This window comes from Mauremys reevesii, linkage group 14, assembly GCF_016161935.1.
Source record: "Mauremys reevesii isolate NIE-2019 linkage group 14, ASM1616193v1, whole genome shotgun sequence".
Taxonomy (NCBI): domain Eukaryota; kingdom Metazoa; phylum Chordata; order Testudines; family Geoemydidae; genus Mauremys; species Mauremys reevesii.
Window position 1 is genome coordinate 15655842 of NC_052636.1, and position 27249 is coordinate 15683090.

The 27249-nt window shown below is 55.7% G+C and overlaps 1 protein-coding gene across 1 annotated transcript; it reads left to right on the forward strand.

Moving 5' to 3' along the window:
- The first annotated feature begins 1574 nt into the window (after nt 1–1574).
- On the forward strand, nt 1575–26416 carry LOC120381536 (serine-rich adhesin for platelets-like). The gene is made up of 10 exons (XM_039499715.1): nt 1575–2526; nt 2964–3089; nt 3998–4116; nt 4540–4601; nt 5768–5913; nt 6383–6451; nt 8443–8614; nt 9554–10821; nt 11413–24942; nt 26325–26416. The coding sequence occupies exons 1-10, from the start codon at nt 1575–1577 to the stop codon at nt 26414–26416; spliced, it is 16536 nt and encodes a 5511-aa protein (XP_039355649.1).
- Nucleotides 26417–27249: the final 833 nt, after the last annotated feature.

The following is a 27249-nucleotide window of genomic DNA, read 5'->3' on the forward strand; positions in this document are numbered from 1 at the left end:
CCACCACGGACACGTCCTCCTCACCCAGCGACAGCAGACCCATGACCTCGGCCAAACCCACCACGGGCACTTCCTTGTTACCCCAGGAAAGCAGCCTCACGACCGTGGCCGAGTCTACCCCTGGCACCTTCTCCTCTCCTAGAGACAGCAGACACACAACCTCTGCTGCACCCACCACAGCTACCTCCTCCTCTCCCAGTGAGAGCATCCCTACAACCTGGGCCGAGTCCTCCACTGGTACTTCCTCCTCTCCCAGCCAGATCAGCCACACGACCTTGGCTGAGTCCAGCACTGGCATCTCCTCCTCTACCGGTGAGAGAAGCTCCGCGACCTCGGCTGAGGCCACCACAGGCACCTCCTCCTCTCTCCTCACTTTTAGTGAATATACAAGCAGTGAGACTCCCATGGCAACCTCTCTTCCAGTCCTGAGCACAGCTGAAATTTCCACAAGGGAGGAAAGTCTGACGACTGCTTCCCAGTCTCCTCTGACAGCATCGTCCAGTGAGAGTCCCATAAGGACGACTGTCACACAGCCAGTGGCCTCTGAATTCACCACCAATGAGACAACCATGACATTGGTTCCTCCCCATCCAACTGGGACTGAATTCACAAGTACGGAGACTACCATGGCAAACTCTCCTTCTCTTCCAATGACAGAGACATCCACACCCAATGCCATAACATCTGCAGTGCACACCACAATGGAAACAAGCAACAGTGAGACAACCTCAGCCACATCCTCCTCACCGCCAACGGTGACCAGCTCTTCCCCCCACAGCACCTTCTTGACTTCTGTCTCTCTCACAACCCTTTCTGAAACCACCAACGATGAAACGACTCTGGCAACAACAGTTTCTGCTCCAGCTTCAACAGAATTTACCAACCGTGAAACAACATTTTCAACAACGCTCTCTGCGTCCGCTCCATCTGCAACATCCACTAGCGAGACAGCCTCAACAACAGCTACTCGCTCTCCAGTTGTAACAACATCTTCTGCTGAGAGTACTAGAACGACAAACGTGTCACACACAACACTTCCTGAATTCATTACCAGTGCCAGACCCCTGACGACAAGTCCTCCACATCTGACTTTTACAGAATTCACAGGCAGTGAGACTACCATGGCAACTAGTCTTCCTGTACAAACTACAGCAAAATCTACCCATGCTGAGACCACAATATCAACAACTCTCTCTGTACCTGTTACACGTGAAATCTCCACACTTGAGACAAACTCTACAACGGCCACCTCCCAACCAGCTCTGAGCACCCCTTTCACTCAGAGCCCTTCAGCGACGTCTCTTGCCCACTCAACTGTGTCAGAGTCCACCAGAAAGGAGACAACTTTGGCAAGAAGCACTGGAAAGACAACTGAGCACTATTCAACCATGTCTGAAGTCCCCACTAATGAAACAACACTCACAACAAGGCTTTCCCAGCCAACAGCTACTGAATTCACAAGGTCTTCCACGCTCTCTGTGACAGCTACAGCAGAAAGCCCCACCAGTGTGACAAACTTCACAACAGTCACATCCCAGCCAACTGTAGTGACATCTTCCACGGAGAGTACCACAATGACATCTGTATCCCATACAACCGTGCCTGAATTCCCCATCAGTGAGAGAACCAAGGCAACTAGTCCTTCCACTATTAGGACTGAATTTCCAAATAATGGGACCACCGTAGCCTCAACTCCGTATGTCCCAAGAACAGAACTCACTCACAACCAAACGACAGTGGCAACAACTCTTTCTGTGTCTGCTACAAGCGAAATCTCCACCAGTGCGACAAGCTTGACAACAGCCTCCTCTCAGCCCATTGTGTCAACGTCTTCCATCGAGAGTAGCACAATGACGTCTGTGTCCCATACAACCTTACCTGAATTCACCAGCAATAAGACAACCGTGACGTTGGCCCCTCTCCATCCAACTCGTACTGAATTCACTAATACGGAAAGTAGAGGAGTAACAACTCTTTCTGTCCCTAACACAGGGGAATTCAGCAGCCGACAGACAACTTTCACAACAGTCTCTCCTCAGCCGACTGTGACCACATCTTCCACCAAGTCTACCGTGAAGACAAAAGCGACAACCATATCTTCATCCACCGCCAACGAGACCACCCTGGTGCCAACATTTTCCTACTCAAGTCCTCCGGCATCCACCCACAATGAGACACTGCCAGTGACAACCCGTTTTGTTCCAAGTCCAACCAAATCCACCACCCATGAGAAAACCTTGGTGACGACTGTTTCTTTGCCTACCACCGCAAGGTCCACCTCCGGCGTCTCTAGCACAGTGATGACTTCAGAGCCAGCCACAAGTCGAGTGTCTTCTACACGGTCTATGGTTCCTCCTCTTCCCGTCTCGACAGGCTCTTCGGCTCCCACGAGGAAACCCAGCACCGTGACCAGCCATGTCACCCAGACTCAGTCTAGCAGCAGACGTACTTCCATGAATGTGCCAACCAAAATCCCAGTGACCAGCAGCCACCCCGCAAACACCACTGGTACCACAACCACTGCGGGTGAGTTGTGGGTTTCTATGGGGAGCAGGGTTCAATGAGTAAGATAGGGGGCAGCAGACTGGGATTCCTAGACTCTCTTCCTGGCTCAGCCACTGACCAGCACCACGGGGCCCCTGATCTCAATCGGGGCAGGTGTAGTGCCCAGCACGACGGGGTCCTCATTACGGTTTGGGGCATGCAGGGGCTACAGTCACACACCAAAATAACATCATCCTCGTCAGTGGCTAACTGGGATATGAAGTAAATTCCGGGCTAGAAACTTGTGGCAAACTATTACCATTTCCCACACTCACCTCAGAGGTGGCCGCATCTCAGCACCGGGCGAAGGGTCCCTGGGTAACCAGCTGCAGAGGTGGCCACATCTCAGCACCAGGCGAGGGGTCCCTTTCAGGTTTATATCCTCATTCAGTCCCATTTCTCTCCTTGCTCCCCTGAAGTTCCCACCATCACGCTGGAGCCCCTGAGGTGCCAGAACGGAGGGACGCCCCTTGCGAACAAGTGTCTCTGTCTGCCCAGCTTTACAGGGGAGCAGTGCGAAACGGTGATGAACGACATCAACGTCGGTGAGTGGCTCCGGCCTCCCCCATCGCTCTTGGGGTCCCCGTCGGACCCCAAGCCTTAGCAGCTTGCTCCCAAGAGTTTGGTTCACGAGCCCCTTTCCCGGGCTCACGGTCCCACTGGCCGCATCGGCGACCCTGGTGGCTTTACCGGGGTGTTTGTCCCTGACACTCGTCTCTTTTCCAACGGCATCGCACAAGCCGACAACGTGACATGGGTGAAAACAAGGCTAATATCGACCCTGGGTGTGTGACGGGGGGAGGGGGTCATCCTGCTCTGTTGGCACCGGTGAACCCCTGGCTGGGGGGGCTGTGGCCAGCTCTGGGCACCTTAGGGGAGCTGGGGGGGAAACTGGGGAGCAGCCAGGGGATGATCCAAGGGTGAGAAACCCGACCGAGGGGGCGAGGAGAAATCCAGGCACATTCAGCGTGGAGGACGTGGGGGGACTTGAGCTCGGCCTGCAGGTCAGGGAAGGGCTGGTCTGCGGGGACGGGGTCAGTTGTTCTTCGGGGCCACCCGAAGGCAGGTCAAAGAGCCAGGGGCTTAATCCGGAGCAGGGCCGAGCTCGGCTGGGTTTTAGGAAACGCTTCCTGGCTCTCCGGAGAGCTCGGCTCCGGAACAGGTGACATGGGGGGGTCCCGTCACTGGGGGTGTTTCAGAGCAGGTTGGACAAACACAGGTGACACGGGGGGGGTCCCGTCACTGGGGGTTACTGGTCCTGGGCTCAGCGCGGGGGCTGGACTCAGGGTCCCTTCCGGCCCGGCAGTTCCTGGATTCTCCCATGACGTCCGACTCGGAATAGGAGCCAAACTCTGAATTACCCCCATCCCGATCTCGTGGTGTCTAAGAGGGTTAAAGACACCACGTCCCCGGCTCGGGGCTGCCAACGCGGCACGTTGTTTCCCGCTTGCAGATGTGGTGTCGGCGGAGATCAATGTCACCGTGGTGGTGACGAACGCGAACTTCAACCAAAGCTTGGAGGATCCAACGTCCACGGCGTTCAAAGAGTTTGTGGAAACCTTCATCATCCTGGTGAGGGAGACGGGGCTCAGCAGCTGCCGGGGGGTTGGGGGGTGCATGGGCGGAGCTGTGGGTGAAGGGGGAACTGCTGTAGTGGGGGGCAGAGATGGGGTGTGGTGCGCCGCGGAGGGGGGAGATGGCAGGGTCTGTGGAGGCAGTGCCTTGTATGGGGCCGCTGCGTCCCCTGGTGCAATGCATTAGGGGAGCCTCAGGGCTTTGACACGTGGGGAACGGCCCAGCTGCACATGGTCTCTGGGGTTGGGTTGAGCCGTGGGAGGAGCATCCCACTGGGTTGGGGGAGCGGAGTCTCTGCTGGGTGTGGGGCAGCTGCTGCAGTGGGGCAGGGCCATGCAGAGCGCAGGGAAGGGGGCTGGGGCTCCATGGAGCTGGGGGGGAGCACTTTGCACCCGCCGTGCTGAGCCCCCGCTCTTGCAGATGGACCCGATTTACAAGCAGATGGTGCCCGGGTTCCTGCGCATCGAGGTGATCCGGCTGAGGTGAGGCGCGGGGACCGGCCCGGGAGGGCGGAGGGGAAGGGTTGCCAACTTTCTAGTCGCAAAAAATCAAACAGGCCCGCCCCTTCCCTGAGGCCCCACCCCTGCTCACTCCATCTCCCCACCCTCCCTCCCTCCCTCACTTTCAATGGGCTGGGGGAGGGGGTTGGGGGGCAGGGGTGGGGGGCGAGGACTCCAGCTGGGGGTTGGGACTCTGCGGTGGGGCCGGGGAGGAGGGGCTTGGGGTGCAGGAGGGAGGCTGGGGCCGAGGGATTCGGAGTGTGGGAGGGGGTGTGGGTTCTCGCTGGGGCGAGCTCTGGGGTGGGGCCGGGATGAGGAGTTTGGGGTGCAGGAGGAGGCTGGGGCCAAGGGATTCGGAGTGTGGGAGGGGTGCGGGTTCTCGCTGGGGGTGAGCTGTGAGGTGTGGCCGGGATGAGGGGTTTGGGGTGCTGGTGGGAGGGTGGGGCCGAGGTTTTCGGAGTGTGGGTGGGGGTGCGGGTTCTCGCTGGGGGGGGTGAGCTCTGGGGTGGGGCCGGGATGAGGGGCTTGGGGTGCAGGAGGAGGCTGGGGCCGAGGGATTCGGAGTGTGGGAGGGTGCGGGTTCTCGCTGGGGGGGGCGAGCTCTGGGGTGTGGCCGGGGATGAGGGACTTGGGGTGCTGGGGGGGTTGGAGCAGAAGGTTGGGGTGCTGGGGGGTGCGGGTTCCTGGATGGAGTTTGGGGAGGGGAGGGCTCTGGGTTGGGGTGCAGGAGGGGTCCAGGGTGCGGGGTCCCTGCGGCACTTACCACGGCTTCCAGGAAGCTGCCACCAGCTCCCTGCAGCCCCTAGGCACACGGGTGGCCAGTGAGGCGCCCCACGCAGCCGCTCCCCGAGGGCCGGCTCCGCAGCTCCCATTGGCCGGGAACCCTGACCAATGGGAGCTGTGGGGGCGATGCCTGCAGGTGCGAGGGCACCGCGTGGAGCCTCACTGGCCGCCCACGTGCCATGGGGCTGCAGGGGCCTGGCGGCCGCTTCCGGGAGCTGCGCAGTGCCTCAGCCCCACGGCACCGCCGACCGGACTTGTAACGGTCTGTGCCGGTGCCGACCGGGGCGGCCAGGGTCCCCTTTCGCCCGGGGCTGGGCGTCACACGGTGGCCCCCTGACGGCTCTTCTCTCCCCCTCCGCCCGCAGCAACGGCAGCGTGGTGGTGGATCACCGCGTGGTCCTGGAGGTGCCCTACGCCACCTACACCAGCACCTACAGCGAGGCCGTGGCCAACGTCAGCGCACGGCTCAACGCCACCAATTGCACCGGCGCCTCGGCCGCCTCCTCTCGGGGTCTGTACCGCACCTCGCCTGGCCAGCCGGCCCCCCCTTTCACGGGCCCAGCCGCTCCCTGGGTCGCCGTGAGGTGCCAGCCGCCCCGCAGAGCCGGCGTCTCATCCCGTCCCCGCAGAGCCTGGCTGCGTCCCTGCCGCGTTTCCTGCCTCCGTCTTGGGCTCCCGGGGGGCTCCAGCCAGACGAGGGGGGTCTCCAGAGCCCCCCCTTGCTACGCTGCATCTGTCACGCAGACCGGCTGGCCCCATCTCCCCGCTCGGCCTCCAGCTGAGTCTGCCCCCCTCTCCGCAGGCACGGGCCCCCCAGGACCAGCGCTAGTGGCACCCCCATAGCTCCCACCCGCCTGCTCCCAGAGCTCCAGCCTCGTGGCGGCTGGGCCAGCCCTGGGGTCCTCACCGCCCCGCCGGGCGGAAAGTATCCGGGGTCCGTGCCAAGGGGCAGGACTCACCGTCGGGATCTTCTCTTTCAGCTCAGTTACAGGAATTGTGCTTCAGAGCCAACACGACTCACGTCAACACCGTTCCCCTGAGGACGGCAGGTGAGAAGCAGCCTCAGAGAGCCGGGGGCCGGGGGCGGGGGGGGGGTCTGTTAGAAAAACCTCCCGTCTCTGCTGTGACGTGGGTGGAGACTCCGCCGCGGCCCCTGGGAAATTCACCGCCCGCTTCGTTACCGGCCCGGCTGGACTTCCGGCCCGTCGCGGGTCAGCCCGCACACTCCAAGCGACGGCGGCGCCGCCACCGGGACTAGAAAGTTGGTTCCCCCGGTTAACCGGCCCTGTTTCCAGGCTCCCATTGTCTCACTCTGGCGTCCGGCCCTTGCGCCGCGGGCGAAGCCTACGGAGTCACGAACAGCGCAGAGCGCAGACGAATGCGGGTGTCCGATGCCCCCTGGTTTGCGTGTTAACGCTGACACAGGCAGCAAATTCCAAAGTGACGATAGCTGGGGGGGTGGGGGGTGGGAAATGCCAGATTAGCCGGTGGAACTCACTGCCACAAGGTCTGCCTGAGGCCAAGTAGCGAAATCCCATCCCGAACAAAATGCCACGTAACTGTGTGTGTGGGGGAAACGGAATTATGCTGCACTGGGAGGTGGTTGAAGAGACCCAGAACGGATGGGTCCCGCTGCCTCCAGCGGCCTGGGAAGGCCTGTGTCCCCTCCTGCCAGGTCCTGGGGGCGGCCGGCGGGGCCCAGATGTTGTACTCAAAGTACTATACAGGATCTTTTCAGGGGGATTAAGGCAAAACGCCACATTTATTAGTAATACAGGTATCAATTAATACTCTATGATATGCATATGAGATATCTCACAGTCATGCATTCACACACACACACACAGACACAAACACACTCCGTCTTGCTGTTGTTACCAGCTAGTTGCTCCCCTTAACTGCACTGGCCAGGTGAGTTAGATGGGGGAGGGATGGAGCCAGGCTTCTGTGGATCCGGATCGATGCTCCGATGGTGACAAGACGAGACCTGGAGTCCTTCTGCAAGACACCTCACATTTATAGCCGCTTCCCTCTTATGCAAATCTAGACCAGATTCAAAATCTGGGTCTGTGACCATTGGTCTGTGTCCGTTGGTCTTTGTGCTGCTTGTCTCTGGGTGTTGTCCCAGTGCTGCTCACAGAGGGTGTTTTCTAAAGCAGTGCTGGCTTCTAATCCCTGAGGCCGTCAATATGTCTGCGCTTCTTTGTGGGGCCCACTTGACAAGTTGTATTGTCCTTTGCTCTGGCTCCCATTCCCTCTGCAACTGTTGTCGCTGTCTGGAGGTGGGTGTCTTCCAAGCCTCACTCATTCACACCTCATTCAGTCAAGAGGGCAATTGATTACAGAGTGGGGGGTGGGGGAAGATCTTATTCTAGTTCTAGCCACAAGGCACGTGTTTCTTTTACTTTAACTATACTATCCTTAGGGGCTATCACATTTGATACAAAGTTTCCTACCAATTTTCTATATAGGGATCTAATACAAAGTTGTGTGAAAATAGAGAGGCCCAATGCCAAGTCATATGAAATACAAAATAACATCATGCAAGATGCATCGTCATAAAGATTTATAGAGATAGTTACTACAGAGATTTCTCTACATGTGAGGTCAGAGCCGCAGCTGGTGCGAACTTGCATCCCAGCTCAATGATTCACAGCCGATTGACACCCGCTGAGGGTCTGGCCGGCAGATGCAAGGACCCCAGTGATCTTTGCATCCGGATGAGCGAGTGCAGAGTGTTTGGAGACACACAGTCTCAGTTTAAAGGCTCCGGGAATCCAGCAGCTCTCCGGGAAGCCGTTCCGGCCGCCACGTGCATGTTCTGTGCAGCATGAATCGGCCTAGCCGCAGCGCCCAGGCGTTAGGTGCCTTCTCCCCTGTAGCCCAGGATCCGGTCACTCTCTGGGACCGGTTACCGTTCTGGAGAGTCCCTTGGGATGTGTCTGGCTGAGCAGCGTCTGCGCATCCAGGGGGGGAGGTGGGAGGTGGGTTGGTTTCCTGCGGTATTGACCTGCCTCGGCCTTCGCCCCCCTCTCCCTAGCGGTCTGCCAGAACGACTCCGTCATCCCCGCGGCGTACCAGAAATATTACTTCCCACTCAACGTGAGCAACACGCTGATGTGCGTCTCCAACTGCAGCAGCCAGAGCCCCTACGGCCCCTTCTGCAAAGCAGGGGAGCAGTGCTACCTCGGGGCTCAGGGCCCCCAGTGCCGGTGAGTCAGAGGGGGCTGCTCTGCTGCTGGAGCTACAGACATCTTCCCTCCCCACTGCCAAACCCCGCGAGCTCATCAGCTCTCCAGAGCCAGGCGGGGCAGGGGATGCTCTGCTCTCTGGGGCACTGCCCACCCCAGTGCCTCAGCATGGTGGGAACTGGGGGCTCTGTGCTGCAAGAAGTGGGGAGGCTGAGATGTGGGAAGTGGGGGGCTCAGCAGGGGGCGCTCTCCCCTGACTGGCAGGGCTCGGCCCAGGGTGGCGCTAGGGGGTGCTGTGGGGCACGGAGTGGGCTGGGGGCTCAGCGGGGGATGCTCTCCCCTGGCAGGCAGGGCTGGCCCCAGGGCGGCACTAGGGGGCACAGTGGGGCAGGGAACGGGGTGGAAGGGGGCTCAGCAGGGGGCACTCTCCCCTGGCAGGTGGGGCTGGCCCCAGGGTGGGACTAGGGGGCGCTGTGGGGCAGGGAGTGGGGGAGGCACTAGGGGGCACTATGGGGCAGGGAGTGGGGTGGGGGGCTCAGCAGGGGGCGCTCTGCCCTGGCAGGCAGGGCTGGCCCCAGGGCGGCGCTAGGGGGCGCTGTGGGGCAGGGAGTGGGGGACGCAATAGGGGGCACTATGGCGCAGGGAGCGGGGAGGGGGGCTCAGCAGGGGGCGCTGTGGGGGCAGGGAGCGGGGCAGGGGCTCAGCAGGGGGCGCTCTCCCCTGGCAGGCAGGGCTGGCCCCAGGGCGGCGCTAGGGGGCGCTGTGGGGCAGGGAGCAGGACGGGGGCTCAGCAGGGGGCGCTCTGCCCGGGCAGCCAGTGATTACCACACTGCCCCAGCACAGTGCCAGGCGGTTGCAATGCAGGACGTGGGGCGGGTGACTCGGCAGCGGTCTATGGGAAAGGCATGATCTGTAATTGGTTACATGAATGATGACGCCGCGGCAATTTTCCCCACTTAGTGAGCCGACCACGACAGTAGCAGGGACCCAGTCAACGCCAACGACAGCTGAGTTCACAGCACGTGAGACAGCGCACAGCACCGCGATTCAGCCCAGCGCAGAGACACTGAGCTCAGTCACCGCTCCGGTCCCAAACACGTCTGCGTCCCCCACAGAGAGAAGCGCACACACCAGTTCTTCAGAGACAGCTACAGGAGAAAGTCTGAGGACTGCTTCCCAGTCTCCTCTGACAGCATCGTCCAGTGAAAGTCCCCTAAGGACGACTGTCACACAGCCAGCGGTCTCTGAGACAACCGTGACATGGGTTCCTCCCTATCCAACTGGGACTGAATTCACAAGTACAGACACTACCCTAGCAAGCTCTCCTTCTCTTCCAATGACAGAGACATCCACAGCCAATGCCATAATGCCTTCAGTGCACACCACAATGGAAACAAGCAACAGTGAGACAACCTCAGCCACATCCTCCTCACCGCCAACGGTGACCAGCTCTTCCCACCACAGCACCTTCTTCACTTCTGTCTCTCACACAACCGTTTCCGAAACCACCAACGATGAAACGACTCTGGGAATAACAGTTTCTGCTCCAGCTTCAACAGAATTTACCACCCGTGAAACAACATTGTCAACAACACCCTCAGCCTCCGCTCCATCTGAAACATCCACTAGCGAGACAGTGGTCACAAGAGCTACTCACTCTGCAGTTGTATCAACATCTTCCAGGGAGATAACAACAAGTGTCTCTCTCTCAACACTACCTGAAACATTCCCCAGTGAGACAACCGGAAAAACAACTTATCTTCCCCCTACTTTTAGTGAATATACAAGCAGTGAGACTCCCATGGCAACCTTCCTTCCGGTCCTGAGCACTGAATCCATATCGAAGCCCAGCACTTCCAGGATGACCTCCACGGCCGAGACACACACCGTCTCCGAATCTGTTCCCTCATCCAGTGCTTCAAGCCCAACCTCCGCGGCCGAGACCCACACCGTCTCCGAGTCTGTTCCCTCATCCAGTTCTTCAAGCCTGACCTCCAGAGCTGAGGCCAGCACTGTCTCTGAGCCCGTCTCCACACCCAGCGGTTACAGCCCGAGCTCTGCGACCGAGGCCAGCACCATGTCCGAGTCCGTCTCCACGCCCAGCCCTGCCAGCCCAACATCCACCGCCGAGGCCAGCACCATCACACAGCCAGCGGTCTCTGAATTCACCACCAATGAGACAACCGTGACATTGGTTCCTCCCCATCCAACTGGGACTGAATTCACAAGTACGGAGACTACCCTAGCAAACTCCCCTTCTCTTCCAGTGACAGAGACATCCACACCCAATGCCATAACATCTTCAGTGCACACCACAGTGGAAACAAGCAACAGTGAGACAACCTCAGCCACATCCTCCTCACCGCCAACGGTGACCAGCTCTTCCCCCCACAGCACCTTCTTGACTTCTGTCTCTCACTCAACCGTTTCCGAAACCACCAACGATGAAACGACTCTGTCAACAACAGTTTCTGCTCCAGCTTCAACAGAATTTACCAACCGTGAAACAACATTGTCAACAACACCCTCTGCGTCCGCTCCATCTGAAACATCCACTAGCGAGACAGTGGCCACGAGAGCTACTCACTCTGCAGTTGTATCAACATCTTCCAGGGAGATAACAACAAGTGTCTCTCTCTCAACACTACTTGAAACGTTCCCCAGTGAGACAACCGTGACAACAACTTCTCTTCCCCCTACTTTTAGTGAATATACAAGCAGTGAGACTCCCATGGCAACCTCTTTTCCAGTCCTGAGCACAGCCGAAATTTCCACTAGGGAGGAAAGTCAGACGACTGCTTCCCCGTCTCCTCTGACAGCATTGTCCAGTGAAAGTCCCATAAGGACGACTGTCACACAGCCAGCGGTCTCTGAATTCACCACCAATGAGACAACCGTGACATTGGTTCCTCCCCATCCAACTGGGACTGAATTCACAAGTACGGAGACTACCCCAGCAAACTCCCCTTCTCTTCCAATGACAGAGACATCCACACCCAATGCCATAACATCTTTAGTGCACACCACAGTGGAAACAAGCAACAGTGAGACAACCTCCGCCACATCCTCCTCACCGCCAACGGTGACCAGCTCTTCCCCCCACAGCACCTTCTTGACTTCTGTCTCTCACACAACCGTTTCCGAAACCACCAACGATGAAACGACTCTGTCAACAACAGTTTCTGCTCCAGCTTCAACAGAATTTACCAACCGTGAAACAACATTGTCAACAACACCCTCTGCGTCCGCTCCATCTGAAACATCCACTAGCGAGACAGTGGCCACGAGAGCTACTCACTCTGCAGTTGTATCAACATCTTCCAGGGAGATAACAACAAGTGTCTCTCTCTCAACACTACCTGAAACGTTCCGCAGTGAGACAACCGGAACAACAACTTCTCTTCCCCCTACTTTTAGTGAATATACAAGCAGTGAGACTCCCATGGCAACCTCCCTTCCGGTCCTGAGCACTGAACCCATATCCAAGCCCAGCGCTTCCAGCCTAACCTCCACAGCCGAGGCACACACAGTCTCCGAGTCTGTTCCCTCGTCCAGTGCTTCAAGCCTAACCTCCACAGCCGAGGCACACACCATCTCCGAGTCTGTTCCCTCGTCCAGTGCTTCAAGACTGACCTCCACGGCCGAGACCCACACCGTCTCCGAGTCTCTTACCTCGTCCAGTGCTTCAAGCCTGACCTCCAGAGCTGAGGCCAGCACTGTCTCTGAGCCCGTCTCCACACCCAGCGGTAACAGCCCGAGCTCTGCGACCGAGGCCAGCACCATGTCCGAGTCCATCTCCACGCCCAGCCCGGCCAGCCCAACATCCACCGCCGAGGCCAGCACCATCACACAGCCAGCGGTCTCTGAATTCACCACCAATGAGACAACCGTGACATTGGTTCCTCCCCATCCAACTGGGACTGAATTCACAAGTACGGAGACTACCCCAGCAAACTCCCCTTCTCTTCCAATGACAGAGACATCCACACCCAATGCCATAACATCTTCAGTGCACACCACAGTGGAAACAAGCAACAGTGAGACAACCTCAGCCACATCCTCCTCACCGCCAACGGTGACCAGCTCTTCCCCCCACAGCACTTTCTTGACTTCTGTCTCTCACACAACCGTTTCCGAAACCACCAACGATGAAACGACTCTGTCAAGAACAGTTTCTGCTCCAGCTTCAACAGAATTTTCCAACTATGAAACAACATTGTCAACAACACCCTCTGCGTCTGCTCCATCTGAAACATCCACTAGCGAGACAGTGGCCACGAGAGCTACTCACTCTGCAGTTGTATCAACATCTTCCAGGGAGATAACAACAAGTGTCTCTCTCTCAACACTACCTGAAACCTTCCCCAGTGAGACAACCGTGACAAGAACTTCTCTTCCCCCTACTTTTAGTGAATATACAAGCAGTGAGACTCCCATGGCAACCTCCCTTCCGGTCCTGAGCACTGAATCCATATCCAAGCCCAGTGCTTCCAGCCTGACCTCCACGGCCGAGACCCACACCGTCTCCGAGTCTGTTCCCTCGTCCAGTGCTTCAAGCCTGACCTCCGCGGCCGAGGCCCACACCGCCTCCGAGTCTGTTCCCTCGTCCAGTTCTTCAAGCCAGACCTCCACGGCCGAGACACACACCGTCTCCGAGTCTGTTCCCTCGTCCAGTTCTGCAAGCCTGACCTCCAGAGCTGAGGCCAGCACTGTCTCTGAGCCCGTCTCCACACCCAGCGGTTACAGCCCGAGCTCTGCGAGCGAGGCCAACACCATGTCCGAGTCCGTCTCCACGCCCAGCCCTGCCAGCCCAACATCCACCGCCGAGGCCAGCACCATCACACAGCCAGCGGTCTCTGAATTCACCACCAATGAGACAACCATGACATTGGTTCCTCCCCATCCAACTGGGACTGAATTCACAAGTACGGAGACTACCCTGGCAAACTCCCCTTCTCTTCCATTGACAGAGACATCCACACCCAATGCAATAACATCTTCAGTGCACACCACAGTGGAAACAAGCAACAGTGAGACAACCTCAGCCACATCCTCTCCACCACCAACGGTGACCAGTTCTTCCACCAACAGCAGCTTTTTCACTTCTATCTCTCACACAACCGTTTCCGAAACCACCAACGATGAAACGACTCTGTCAACAACAGTTTCTGCCCCAGCTTCAAAAGAATTTACCACCCATGAAACAACATTGTCAACAACACCCTCTGCGTCCGCTCCATATGAAACATCCACTAGCGAGACAGTGGACACGAGAGCTTCTCACTCTGCCGTTGTATCAACATCTTCCAGGGAGATAACAACAAGTGTCTCTCTCACAACACTAACTGAAACCTTCCCCAGTGAGACAACTGTGAAAACGACTTCTCTTCCCACTACCTTTAGTGAATATACAAGCAGTGAGACTCCCATGGCAACCTCCCTTCCGGTCCAGAGCACTGAATCCATATCAAAGCCCAGCGCTTCAAGCCTAACCTCCACAGCCGAGGCACACACCATCTCCGAGTCTGTTCCCTCGTCCAGTGCTTCAAGACTGACCTCCACGGCCGAGACCCACACCGTCTCCGAGTCTCTTCCCTCGTCCAGTGCTTCAAGCCTGACCTCCAGAGCTGAGGCCAGCACTGTCTCTGAGCCCGTCTCCACACCCAGCGGTAACAGCCCGAGCTCTGCGACCGAGGCCAGCACCATCTCCGAGTCCGTCTCCACGCCAAGCCCAGCCAGCCCGACCTCCACCACCGAGGCCAGCACCATCACACAGCCAGCGGTCTCTGAATTCACCACCAATGAGACAACCGTGACATTGGTTCCTCCCCATCCAACTGGGACTGAATTCACAAGTACGGAGACTACCCCAGCAAACTCCCCTTCTCTTCCAGTGACAGAGACATCCACACCCAATGCCATAACATCTTCAGTGCACACCACAGTGGAAACAAGCAACAGTGAGACAACCTCAGCCACATCCTCCTCACCGCCAACGGTGACCAGCTCTTCCATTCACAGCACCTTCTTGACTTCTGTCTCTCACACAACCCTTGCCGAAACCACCAACGATGAAACGACTCTGTCAACAACAGTTTCTGCTCCAGCTTCAACAGAATTTACCAACCGTGAAACAACATTGTCAACAACACCCTCTGCGTCCGCTCCATCTGAAACATCCACTAGCGAGACAGTGGCCACGAGAGCTACTCACTCTGCAGTTGTATCAACATCTTCCAGGGAGATAACAACAAGTGTCTCTCTCTCAACACTACCTGAAACGTTCCCCAGTGAGACAACCGAAACAACAACTTCTCTTCCCCCTACTTTTAGTGAATATACAAGCAGTGAGACTCCCGTGGCAACCTCTCTTCCGGTCCTGAGCAGTGAAGCCATATCCAAGCCCAGCGCTTCCAGCCTGACCTCCACGGCCGAAACCCACACCGTCTCCGAGTCTGTTCCCTCATCCAGTGCTTCAAGCCTGACCTCCGCGGCCGAGACCCACACCGTCTCCGAGTCTGTTCCCTCGTCCAGTGCTTCAAGCCTGACCTCCAGAGCTGAGGCCAGAACCGTCTCTGAGCCCGTCTCCACACCCAGCGCTTACAGCCCGAGCTCTGCGACTGAGGCCAGCACCATGTCCGAGTCCATCTCCACGCCAAGCCCTGCCAGCCCAACATCCACCGCCAAGGCCAGCACCCTCACACAGCCAGCGGTCTCTGAATTCACCACCAATGAGACAACCGTGACATTGGTTCCTCCCCATCCAACTGGGACTGAATTCACAAGTACGGAGACTACCCTAGCAAACTCCCCTTCTCTTCCAATGACAGAGACATCCACACCCAATGCCATAACATCTTCAGTGCACACCACAGTGGAAACAAGCAACAGTGAGACAACCTCAGCCACATCCTCCTCACCGCCAACGGTGACCAGCTCTTCCCCCCACAGCACCTTCTTGACTTCTGTCTCTCACACAGCCGTTTCCGAAACCACCAACGATGAAACGACTCTGTCAACAACAGTTTCTGCTCCAGCTTCAACAGAATTTACCATTGCTGAAACAACATTGTCAACAACACCCTCTGCGTCCGCTCCATCTGAAACGTCCACTAGCAAGACAGTGGCCACGAGACCTACTCACTCTGCAGTTGTATCAACATCTTCCAGGGAGATAACAACAAGTGTCTCCCTCTCAACACTACCTGAAACTTTCCCCAGTGAGACAACCGTGACAAGAACTTCTCTTCCCCCTACTTTTAGTGAATATACAAGCAGTGAGACTCCCATGGCAACCTCCCTTCCGGTCCTGAGCACTGAATCCGTATCCAAGCCCAGCGCTTCCAGCCTGACCTCCACGGCCGAGACACTCACCGTCTCTGAGTCTGTTCCCTCGTCCAGTGCTTCAAGCCTGACCTCCACGACCGAGGCACACACCGTCTCCGAGTCTGTTCCCTCATCCAGTGCTTCAAGCCTGACCTCCACGGCCGAGACCCACACCGTCTCCGAGTCTGTTCCCTCGTCCAGTTATTCAAGCCTGACCTCCGCAGCCGAGAACCACACCGTCTCTGAGCCCGTCTCCACACCCAGCGGTTACAGCCCGAGCTCTGCGACCGAGGCCAGCACCATGTCCGAGTCCATCTCCACGCCCAGCCCTGCCAGCCCAACATCCACCGCCGAGGCCAGCACCATCACACAGCCAGCGGTCTCTGAATTCACCACCAATGCGAGAACCGTGACAGTGGTTCCTCCCCATTCAACTGGTAGTGAATTCACAAGTATGGACACTACAGTGGCAAGCTCTCCTTCTCTTCCAATGACAGAGACACCCACACCCAATGCCATAACATCTTCAGTGCACACCACAGTGGAAACAATCAACAGTGAGACAACCTCAGCCACATCCTCCTCACCGCCAACGGTGACCAGCTCTCCCCCCCACAGCACCTTCTTGACTTCTGTCTCTCACAGAACCATTTCCGAAACCACCAACGATGAAACGACTCTGTCAACAACAGTTTCTGCTCCAGCTTCAACAGAACTTACCAACCGTGAAACAACATTGTCAACAACACCCTCTGCGTCCGCTCCATCTGAAACATCCACTAGCGAGACAGTGGCCACGAGAGCTACTCACTCTGCTGTTGTATCAACATCTTCCAGGGAGATAACAACAAGTGTCTCTCTCTCAACACTACCTGAAACTTTCACCAGTGAGACAACCGTAACAAGAACTTCTCTTCCCCCTACTTTTAGTGAATATACAAGCAGTGAGACTCCCATGGCAACCTCCCTTCCGGTCCTGAGCACAGCCGAAATTTCCACGAGGGAGGAAAGTCAGACGACTGCTTCCCCGTCTCCTCTGACAGCATTGTCCAGTGAAAGTCCCATAACAACGACTGTCACACAGCCAGTGGTCTCTGAATTCACCACCAATGAGACAACCGTGACACTGGTTCCTCCCCATCCAACTGGGACTGAATTCACAAGTACGGAGACTACCCTAGCAAACTCCCCTTCTCTTCCAATGACAGAGACATCCAAATCCAATGCCATAACATCTTCAGTGCACACCACAGTGGAAACAAGCAACAGTGAGACAACCTCAGCCACATCCTCCTCACCGCCAACGGTGACCAGCTCTTCCCCCCACAGCACCTTCTTGACTTCTGTCTCTCACACAACCGTTTCCGAAACCACCAACGATGAAACGACTCTGTCAACAACAGTTTCTGCTCCAGCTTCAACAGAATTTACCAACCGTGAAACAACTTTGTCAACAACACCCTCTGCGTCCGCTCCATCTGAAACATCCACTAGCGAGACAGTGGCCACGAGAGCTACTCACTCTGCAGTTGTATCAACATCTTCCAGGGAGATAACAACAAGTGTATCTCTCTCAACACTACCTGAAACATTCCCCAGTGAGACAACCGGAATAACAACTTCTCTTCCCCCTACTTTTAGTGAATATACAAGCAGTGAGACTCCCGTGGCAACCTCCCTTCCGGTCCTGAGCAGTGAAGCCATATCCAAGCCCAGCGCTTCCAGCCTGACCTCCACGGCCGAGACACACACCGTCTCCGAGTCCGTTCCCTCGTCCAGTACTTCAAGCCTGACCTCCAGAGCTGAGGCCAGCACCGTCTCTGAGCCCGTCTCCACACCCAGCGCTTACAGCCCGAGCTCTGCGACCGAGGCCAGCACCATGTCCGAGTCCATCTCCACGCCCAGCCCTGCCAGCCCAACATCCACCGCCGAGGCCAGCACCCTCACACAGCCAGCGGTCTCTGAATTCACCACCAATGAGACAACCGTGACATTGGTTCCTCCCCATCCAACTGGGACTGAATTCACAAGTACGGAGACTACCCTAGCAAACTCCCCTTCTCTTCCAATGACAGAGACATCCACACCCAATGCCATAACATCTTCAGTGCACACAACAGTGGAAACAAGCAACAGTGAGACAACCTCAGCCACATCCTCCTCACCGCCAACGCTGACCAGCTCTTCCCCCCACAGCACCTTCTTGACTTCTGTCTCTCACACAACCGTTTCCGAAACCACCAACGATGAAACGACTCTGTCAACAACAGTTTCTGCTCCAGCTTCAACAGAATTTACCATTGCTGAAACAACATTGTCAACAACACCCTCTGCGTCCGCTCCATCTGAAACATCCACTAGCGAGACAGTGGCCACGAGAGCTACTCACTCTGCAGTTGTATCAACATCTTCCAGGGAGATAACAACAAGTGTGTCTGTCTCAACACTACCTGAAACGTTCCCCAGTGAGACAACCGGAACAACAACTTCTCTTCCCCCTACTTTTAGTGAATATACAAGCAGTGAGACTCCCGTGGCAACCTCCCTTCCGGTCCTGAGCAGTGAAGCCATATCCAAGCCCAGCGCTTCCAGCCTGACCTCCACGGCCGAGACCCACACCGTCTCCGAGTCTGTTCCCTCGTCCAGTTCTTCAAGCCTGACCTCCAGAGCTGAGGCCAGCACCGTCTCTGAGCCCGTCTCCACACCCAGCGCTTACAGCCCGAGCTCTGCGACCGAGGCCAGCACCATGTCCGAGTCCATCTCCACGCCCAGCCCTGCCAGCCCAACATCCACCGCCGAGGCCAGCACCCTCACACAGCCAGCGGTCTCTGAATTCACCACCAATGAGACAACCGTGACATTGGTTCCTCCCCATCCAACTGGGACTGAATTCACAAGTACGGAGACTACCCTAGCAAACTCCCCTTCTCTTCCAATGACAGAGACATCCACACCCAATGCCATAACATCTTCAGTGCACACCACAGTGGAAACAAGCAACAGTGAGACAACCTCAGCCACATCCTCCTCACCGCCAACGCTGACCAGCTCTTCCCCCCACAGCACCTTCTTGACTTCTGTCTCTCACACAACCGTTTCCGAAACCACCAACGATGAAACGACTCTGTCAACAACAGTTTCTGCTCCAGCTTCAACAGAATTTACCATTGCTGAAACAACATTGTCAACAACACCCTCTGCGTCCGCTCCATCTGAAACGTCCACTAGCGAGACAGTGGCCACGAGAGCTACTCACTCTGCAGTTGTATCAACATCTTCCAGGGAGATAACAACAAGTGTCTCCCTCTCAACACTACCTGAAACGTTCCCCAGTGAGACAACTGTGACAACAACTTCTCTTCCCACTACCTTTAGTGAATATACAAGCAGTGAGACTCCCATGGCAACCTCCCTTCCGGTCCAGAGCACTGAATCCATATCCAAGCCCAGCGCTTCCAGCCTGACCTCCACGGCCGAGACACACACCGTCTCCGAGTCTGTTCCCTCGTCCAGTGCTTCAAGCCTGACCTCCGCGGCCAAGGCCAGCACCATCTCCGAGTCTGTTCCCTCATCCAGTGCTTCAAGCCTGACCTCTTCCCCCCACAGCACCTTCTTGACTTCTGTCTCTCACACAACCGTTTCCGAAACCACCAACGATGAAACGACTCTGTCAACAACAGTTTCTGCTCCAGCTTCAACAGAATTTACCATTGCTGAAACAACATTGTCAACAACACCCTCTGCGTCCGCTCCATCTGAAACATCCACTAGCGAGACAGTGGCCACGAGAGCTACTCACTCTGCAGTTGTATCAACATCTTCCAGGGAGATAACAACAAGTGTGTCTGTCTCAACACTACCTGAAACGTTCCCCAGTGAGACAACCGGAACAACAACTTCTCTTCCCCCTACTTTTAGTGAATATACAAGCAGTGAGACTCCCATGGCAACCTCCCTTCCGGTCCTGAGCACTGAATCCATATCCAAGCCCAGCGCTTCCAGCCTGACCTTCACGGCGGAGACACACACCGTCTCCGAGTCTGTTCCCTCGTCCAGTGCTTCAAGCCTGACCTCCGCGTCCGAGGCCCACACCGTCTCCGAGTCTGTTCCCTCGTCCAGTGCCTCAAGCCTTACCTCCAGAGCAGAGGATAGCACTGTCTCTGAGCCCGTCTCCACACCCAGCGGTTACAGCCCGAGCTCTGCGACCGAGGCCAGCACCATGTCCTTATCCATCTCCACGCCCAGCCCTGTCAGCCCAACATCCACCGCCGAGGCCAGCACCATCACACAGCCTGGGGTCTCTGAATTCACCACCACCAATGAGACAACCGTGACACTGGTTCCTCCCCATCCAGCTGGTACTGAATTCACAAGTACGGAGACTACCCCAGCAAACTCCCCTTCTCTTCCAATGACAGAGACATCAACACCCAATGCCATAACATCTTCAGTGCACACCACAGTGGAAACAAGCAACAGTGAGACAACCTCAGCCACATCCTCCTCACCGCCAACGGTGACCAGCTCTTCCCCCCACAGCACCTTCTTGACTTCTGTCTCTCACACAACCGTTTCCGAAACCACCAACGATGAAACGACTCTGTCAGCAACAGTTTCTGCTCCAGCTTCAACAGAATTTACCAACCGTGAAACAACATTGTCAACAACACCCTCTGCGTCCGCTCCATATGAAACATCCACTAGAGAGACAGTGGCCACGAGAGCTACTCACTCTGCAGTTGTATCAACATCTTCCAGGGAGATAACAACAAGTGTCTCTCTCTCAACACTACTTGAAACATTCCCCAGTGAGACAACCGGAAAAACAACTTCTCTTCCCCCTACTTTTAGTGAATATACAAGCAGTGAGACTCCCATGGCAACCTCCCTTCCGGTCCTGAGCACTGAATCCATATCCAAGCCCAGCGCTTCCAGCCTGACATCCACTGCCGAGACCCACACCGTCTCTGAGTCTGTTCCCTCGTCCAGTGCTTCAAGCCTGACCTCCACGGCCGAGACCCACACAGTCTCTGAGTCTGTTCCCTCGTCCAGTTCTTCAACCCTGACCTCCAGAGCTGAGGCCAGCACTGTCTCTGAGCCCGTCTCCACACCCAGCGGTTACAGCCCGAGCTCTGCGACCGAGGCCAGCACCCTGTCCGAGTCTGTCTCCACGCCCAACCCTGCCAGCCCAACATCCACCGCCGAGGCCAGCACCATCACACAGCCAGCGGTCTCTGAATTCACCACCAATGAGACAACCGTGACATTGGTTCCTCCCCATCCAACTGGGACTGAATTCACAAGTACGGAGACTACCCTAGCAAACTCCCCTTCTCTTCCAATGACAGAGACATCCACACCCAATGCCATAACATCTTCAGTGCACACCACAGTGGAAACAAGCAACAGTGAGACAACCTCAGCCACATCCTCCTCACCGCCAACGGTGACCAGCTCTTCCCCCCACAGCACGTTCTTGACTTCTGTCTCTCACACAACCGTTTCCGAAACCACCAACGATGAAACGACTCTGTCAGCAACAGTTTCTGCTCCAGCTTCAACAGAATTTACCAACCGTGAAACAACATTGTCAACAACACCCTCTGCGTCCGCTCCATCTGAAACATCCACTAGCGAGACAGTGGCCACGAGAGCTACTCACTCTGCAGTTGTATCAACATCTTCCAGGGAGATAACAACAAGTGTGTCTGTCTCAACACTACCTGAAACGTTCCCCAGTGAGACAACCGGAGCAACAACTTCTCTTCCCCCTACTTTTAGTGAATATACAAGCAGTGAGACTCCCATGGCAACCTCCCTTCCGGTCCTGAGCACTGAATCCATATCCAAGCCCAGCGCTTCCAGCCTGACCTCCACGGCCGAGACACACACCGTCTCCGAGTCTGTTCCCTCGTCCAGTGCTTCAAGCCCGACCTCCGCGTCCGAGACCCACACCGTCTCTGAGTCTGTTCCCTCGTCCAGTGCTTCAAGCCTGACCTCCAGAGCTGAGGCCAGCACTGTCTCTGAGCCCGTCTCCACACCCAGCGGTTACAGCCCGAGCTCTGCGACCGAGGCCAGCACTATATCCGAGTCCATCTCCACGCCCAGCCCTGCCAGCCCAACATCCACCGCCGAGGCCAGCACCATCACACAGCCAGCGGTCTCTGAATTCACCACCAATGAGACAACCGTGACATTGGTTCCTCCCCATCCAACTGGGACTGAATTCACAAGTACCGAGACTACCATGGCAAGCTCTCCTTCTCTTCCAATGACAGAGACATCCACACCCAATGCCATAACATCTTCAGTGCACACCACAGTGGAAACAAGCAACAGTGAGACAACCTCAGCCACATCCTCCTCACCGCCAACGGTGACCAGCTCTTCCCTCCACAGCACCTTCTTGATTTCTGTCTCTCACACAACCGTTTCCGAAACCACCACCAATGAAACGACTCTGTCAACAACAGTTTCTGCTCCAGCTTCAACAGAATTTACCATTGCTGAAACAACATTGTCAACAACACCCTCTGCGTCCACTCCACCTGAAACATCCACTAGCGAGACAGTGGCCACGAGAGCTACTCACTCTGCAGTTGTATCAACATCTTCCAGGGAGATAACAACAAGGGTCTCTCTCTCAACACTACCTGAAACGTTCCCTAGTGAGACAACCGGAAGAACAACTTCTCTTCCCCCTACTTTTAGTGAATATACAAGCAGTGAGACTCCCATGGCAACCTCCCTTCCGGTCCTGAGCACTGAATCCATATCCAAGCCCAGCGCTTCCAGCCTGAGCTCCGCGGCCGAGACCCACACCGTCTCCGAGTCTGTTCCCTCGTCCAGTGCTTCAAGCCTGACCTCCGCGGCCGAGACCCACACCGTCTCCGAGTCTGTTCCCTCGTCCAGTGCTTCAAGCCTGACCTCTGCAGCTGAGACCCACACCATCTCCGAGTCTGTTCCCTCGTCCAGTTATTCAAGCCTGACCTCCGCAGCCGAGACCCACACCGTCTCTGAGCCCGTCTCCACACCCAGCGGTTACAGCCCGAGCTCTGTGACCGAGGCCAGCACCATGTCTGAGTCCATCTCCACACCCAGCCCTGCCAGCCCAACATCCACCGCCGAGGCCATCACCATCACACAGCCAGCGGTCTCTGAATTCACCACCAATGAGAAAACTGTGACATTGGTTCCTCCCCATCCAACTGGGACTGAATTCACAAGTACCAAGACTACCATGGCAAGCTCTCCTTCTCTTCCAATGACAGAGACATCCACACACAATGCAATAACATCTTCAGTGCACACCACAGTGGAAACAAGCAACAGTGAGACAACCTCAGCCACATCCTCTCCACCACCAACGGTGACCACTTCTTCCACCAACAGCAGCTTTTTCACTTCTATCTCTCACACAACCCTTTCTGAAACAACCACCAATGAAACGACTCTGTCAACAACAGTTTCTGCCCCAGTTTCAAAGGAATTTACCACCCATGAAACAACATTGTCAACAACACCCTCTGCGTCTGCTCCATCGATAACATCCACTAGCGAGACAGTGACCACGAGAGCTACTCACTCTGCAGTTGTATCAACATCTTCCAGGGAGATAACAACAGGTGCCTCCCTCTCAACACTACCTGAAACTTTACCCAGTGAGACAACTGTGACAAGAACTTCTCTTCCCCCTACTTTTAGTGAATATACAAGCAGTGAGACTCCAATGGCAACCTCCCTTCCGGTCCTGAGCACTGAATCCATATCCAAGCCCAGCGCTTCCAGCCTGACCTCCACGGCCGAGGCCAGCACCGTCTCCGAGTCTGTTCCCTCGTCCAGTGCTTCAAGCCAGACCTCAACGGCCGAGACACACACCATCTCCGAGTCTGTTCCCTCGTCCAGTTCTGCAAGCCTGACCTCCAGAGCTGAGGCCAGTACTGTCTCTGAGCCCGTCTCCACACCCAGCGGTTACAGCCCGAGCTCTGCGACCGAGGCCAACACCATGTCCGAGTCCGTCTCCACGCCCAGCCCTGCCAGCCCAACATCCACCGCCGAGGCCAGCACCATCACACAGCCAGCGGTCTCTGAATTCACAACCAATGAGACAACCGTGACATTGGTTCCTCCCCATCCAACTGGGACTGAATTCACAAGTACGGAGACTACCCTGGCAAACTCCCCTTCTCTTCCAATGACAGAGACATCCACACCCAATGCAATAACATCTTCAGTGCACACCACAGTGGAAACAAGCAACAGTGAGACAACCTCAGCCACATCCTCTCCACCACCAACGGTGACCAGTTCTTCCACCAACAGCAGCTTTTTCACTTCTATCTCTCACACAACCGTTTCCGAAACCACCAACGATGAAACGACTCTGTCAACAACGGTTTCTGCCCCAGCTTCAAAAGAATTTACCACCCATGAAACAACATTGTCAACAACACCCTCTACGTCCGCTCCATCTATAACATCCACTAGCGAGACAGTGGCCTCAAGAGCTACTCACTCTGCAGTTGTATCAACATCTTCCAGGGAGATAACAACAAGTGTCTCTCTCTCAACACTACCTGAAACGTTCCTCAGTGAGACAACCGGAAAAACAACTTCTCTTCCCCCTACTTTTAGTGAATATACAAGCAGTGAGACTCCCATGGCTACCTCCCTTCCGGTCCAGAGCACTGAATCCATATCCAAGCCCAGCGCTTCCAGCCTGACCTCCACAGCCGAGGCACACACCGTCTCCGAGTCTGTTCCCTCATCCAGTGCTTCAAGCCTGACCTCCGCAGCCGAGGCCAACACTGTCTCTGAGCCCGTCTCCACACCCAGTGGTTACAGCCCGAGCTCTGTGACCGAGGCCAGCACCATGTCCGAGTCCATCTCCACACCCAACCCTGCCAGCCCGACCTCCACTGCCGAGGCCAGCACCATCACACAGCCAGCGGTCTCTGAATTCACCACCAATGAGACAACCGTGACACTGGTTCCTCCCCATCCAACTGGGACTGAATTCACAAGTATGGAGACTACCCTAGCAAACTCCCCTTCTCTTCCAATGACAGAGACATCCACATCCAAAGCCATAACATCTTCAGTGCTCACCACAGTGGAAACAAGCAACCGTGAGACAACCTCAGCCACATCCTCCTCACCGCCAACGGTGACCAGCTCTTCCCCCCACAGCACCTTCTTCACTTCTGTCTCTCACACAACCGTTTCCGAAACCACCAACGATGAAACGACTCTGTCAACAACAGTTTCTGCTCCAGCTTCAACAGAATTTACCATTGCTGAAACAACATTGTCAACAACACCCTCTGCGTCCGCTCCATATGAAACATCCACTAGCGAGACAGTGGCCACGAGAGCTACTCACTCTGCCGTTGTATCAACATCTTCCAGGGAGATAACAACAAGTGTCTCTCTCTCAACACTACCTGAAACTTTCACCAGTGAGACAACTGTGACAACGACTTCTCTTCCCACTACTTTTAGTGAATATACAAGCAGTGAGACTCCCATGGCAACCTCTTTTCCAGTCCTGAGCACAGCCGAAATTTCCACGAGGGAGGAAAGTCAGACGACTGCTTCCCCATCTCCTCTGACAGCATTGTCCAGTGAAAGTCCCATAACAACGACTGTCACACAGCCAGTGGTCTCTGAATTCACCACCAATGAGACAACCGTGACACTGGTTCCTCCCCATCCAACTGGGACTGAATTCACAAGTACGGAGACTACCATGGAAAACTCCCCTTCTCTTCCAATGACAGAGACATCCACACCCAATGCCATAACATCTTCAGTGCACACCACAATGGAAACAAGCAACAGTGAGACAACCTCAGCCACATCCTCTCCACCGCCAATGCTGATCAGCTCCTCCACCCACAGCACCTTCTTGACTTCTGTCTCTCACACAACCCTTTCCGAAACCACCACCAATGAAACGATTCTGGCAACAACAGTTTCTGCTCCAGCTTCAACAGAATTTACCAACCGTGAAACAACATTTTCAACAGCACTCTCTGCGTCCGCTCCACCTGAAACATCCACTAGCGAGACAGCCTCAACAACAGCTACTCGCTCTCCAGTTGTAACAACATCTTCTACTGAGAGTACTAGAACGACAAACGTGTCACACACAACACTTCCTGAATTCATTACCAGTGCCAGACCCCTGACGACAACTCCTCCACATCTGACTTTTACAGAATTCACAGGCAGTGAGACTACCATGGCAACTAGTGTTCCTGTACAAACTACAGCAAAATCTACCCATGCTGAGACCACAATATCAACAACTCTCTCTGTACCTGTTACACGTGAAATCTCCACACTTGAGACAAACTCTACAACGGCCACCTCCCAACCAGCTCTGAGCACCCCTTTCACTCAGAGCCCTTCAGCGACGTCTCTCGCCCACTCAACTGTGTCAGAGTCCACCAGAAAGGAGACAACTTTGGCAAGAAGCACTGGAAAGACAACTGAGCACTATTCAACCATGTCTGAAGTCCCCACTAATGAAACAACACTCACAACAAGGCTTTCCCAGCCAACAGCTACTGAATTCACAAGGTCTTCCACGCTCTCTGTGACAGCTACAGCAGAAAGCCCCACCAGTGAGACAAACTTCACAACAGTCACATCCCAGCCAACTGTAGTGACATCTTCCACGGAGAGTACCACAATGACATCTGTATCCCATACAACCGTGCCTGAATTCCCCACCAGTGAGAGAACCAAGGCAACTAGTCCTTCCACTATTAGGACTGAATTTCCAAATAATGGGACCACCGTAGCCTCAACTCCGTATGTCCCAAGAACAGAACTCACTCACAACCAAACGACAGTGGCAACAACTCTTTCTGTGTCTGCTACAAGCGAAATCTCCACCAGTGCGACAAGCTTGACAACAGCCTCCTCTCAGCCCATTGTGTCAACGTCTTCCATCGAGAGTAGCACAATGACGTCTGTGTCCCATACAACCTTACCTGAATTCACCAGCAATAAGACAACCGTGACGTTGGCCCCTCTCCATCCAACTCGTACTGAATTCACTAATACGGAAAGTAGAGGAGTAACAACTCTTTCTGTCCCTAACACAGGGGAATTCAGCAGCCGACAGACAACTTTCACAACAGTCTCTCCTCAGCCGACTGTGACCACATCTTCCACCAAGTCTACCGTAAAGACAGAAGCAACAACCATATCCTCATCCACCACCAACGAGACCACCCTGGTGCCAACATTTTCCTACTCAAGTCCTCCGGCATCCACCCACAATGAGACACTGCCAGTGACAACCCGTTTTGTTCCAAGTC

Excerpts from the sequence above, each read along its gene's own strand:
- LOC120381536 (XM_039499715.1), top strand. The coding sequence starts at position 1,575 with ATGACATCTGTATCCCATACAACCGTGCCTGAATTCCCCATCAGTGAG. Across the intron at positions 2,527-2,963 it reads TGGTACCACAACCACTGCGG|TTCCCACCATCACGCTGGAG; the intron begins GTGAGTTGTGGG and ends GCTCCCCTGAAG. Across the intron at positions 4,117-4,539 it reads TGGAAACCTTCATCATCCTG|ATGGACCCGATTTACAAGCA; the intron begins GTGAGGGAGACG and ends CCGCTCTTGCAG.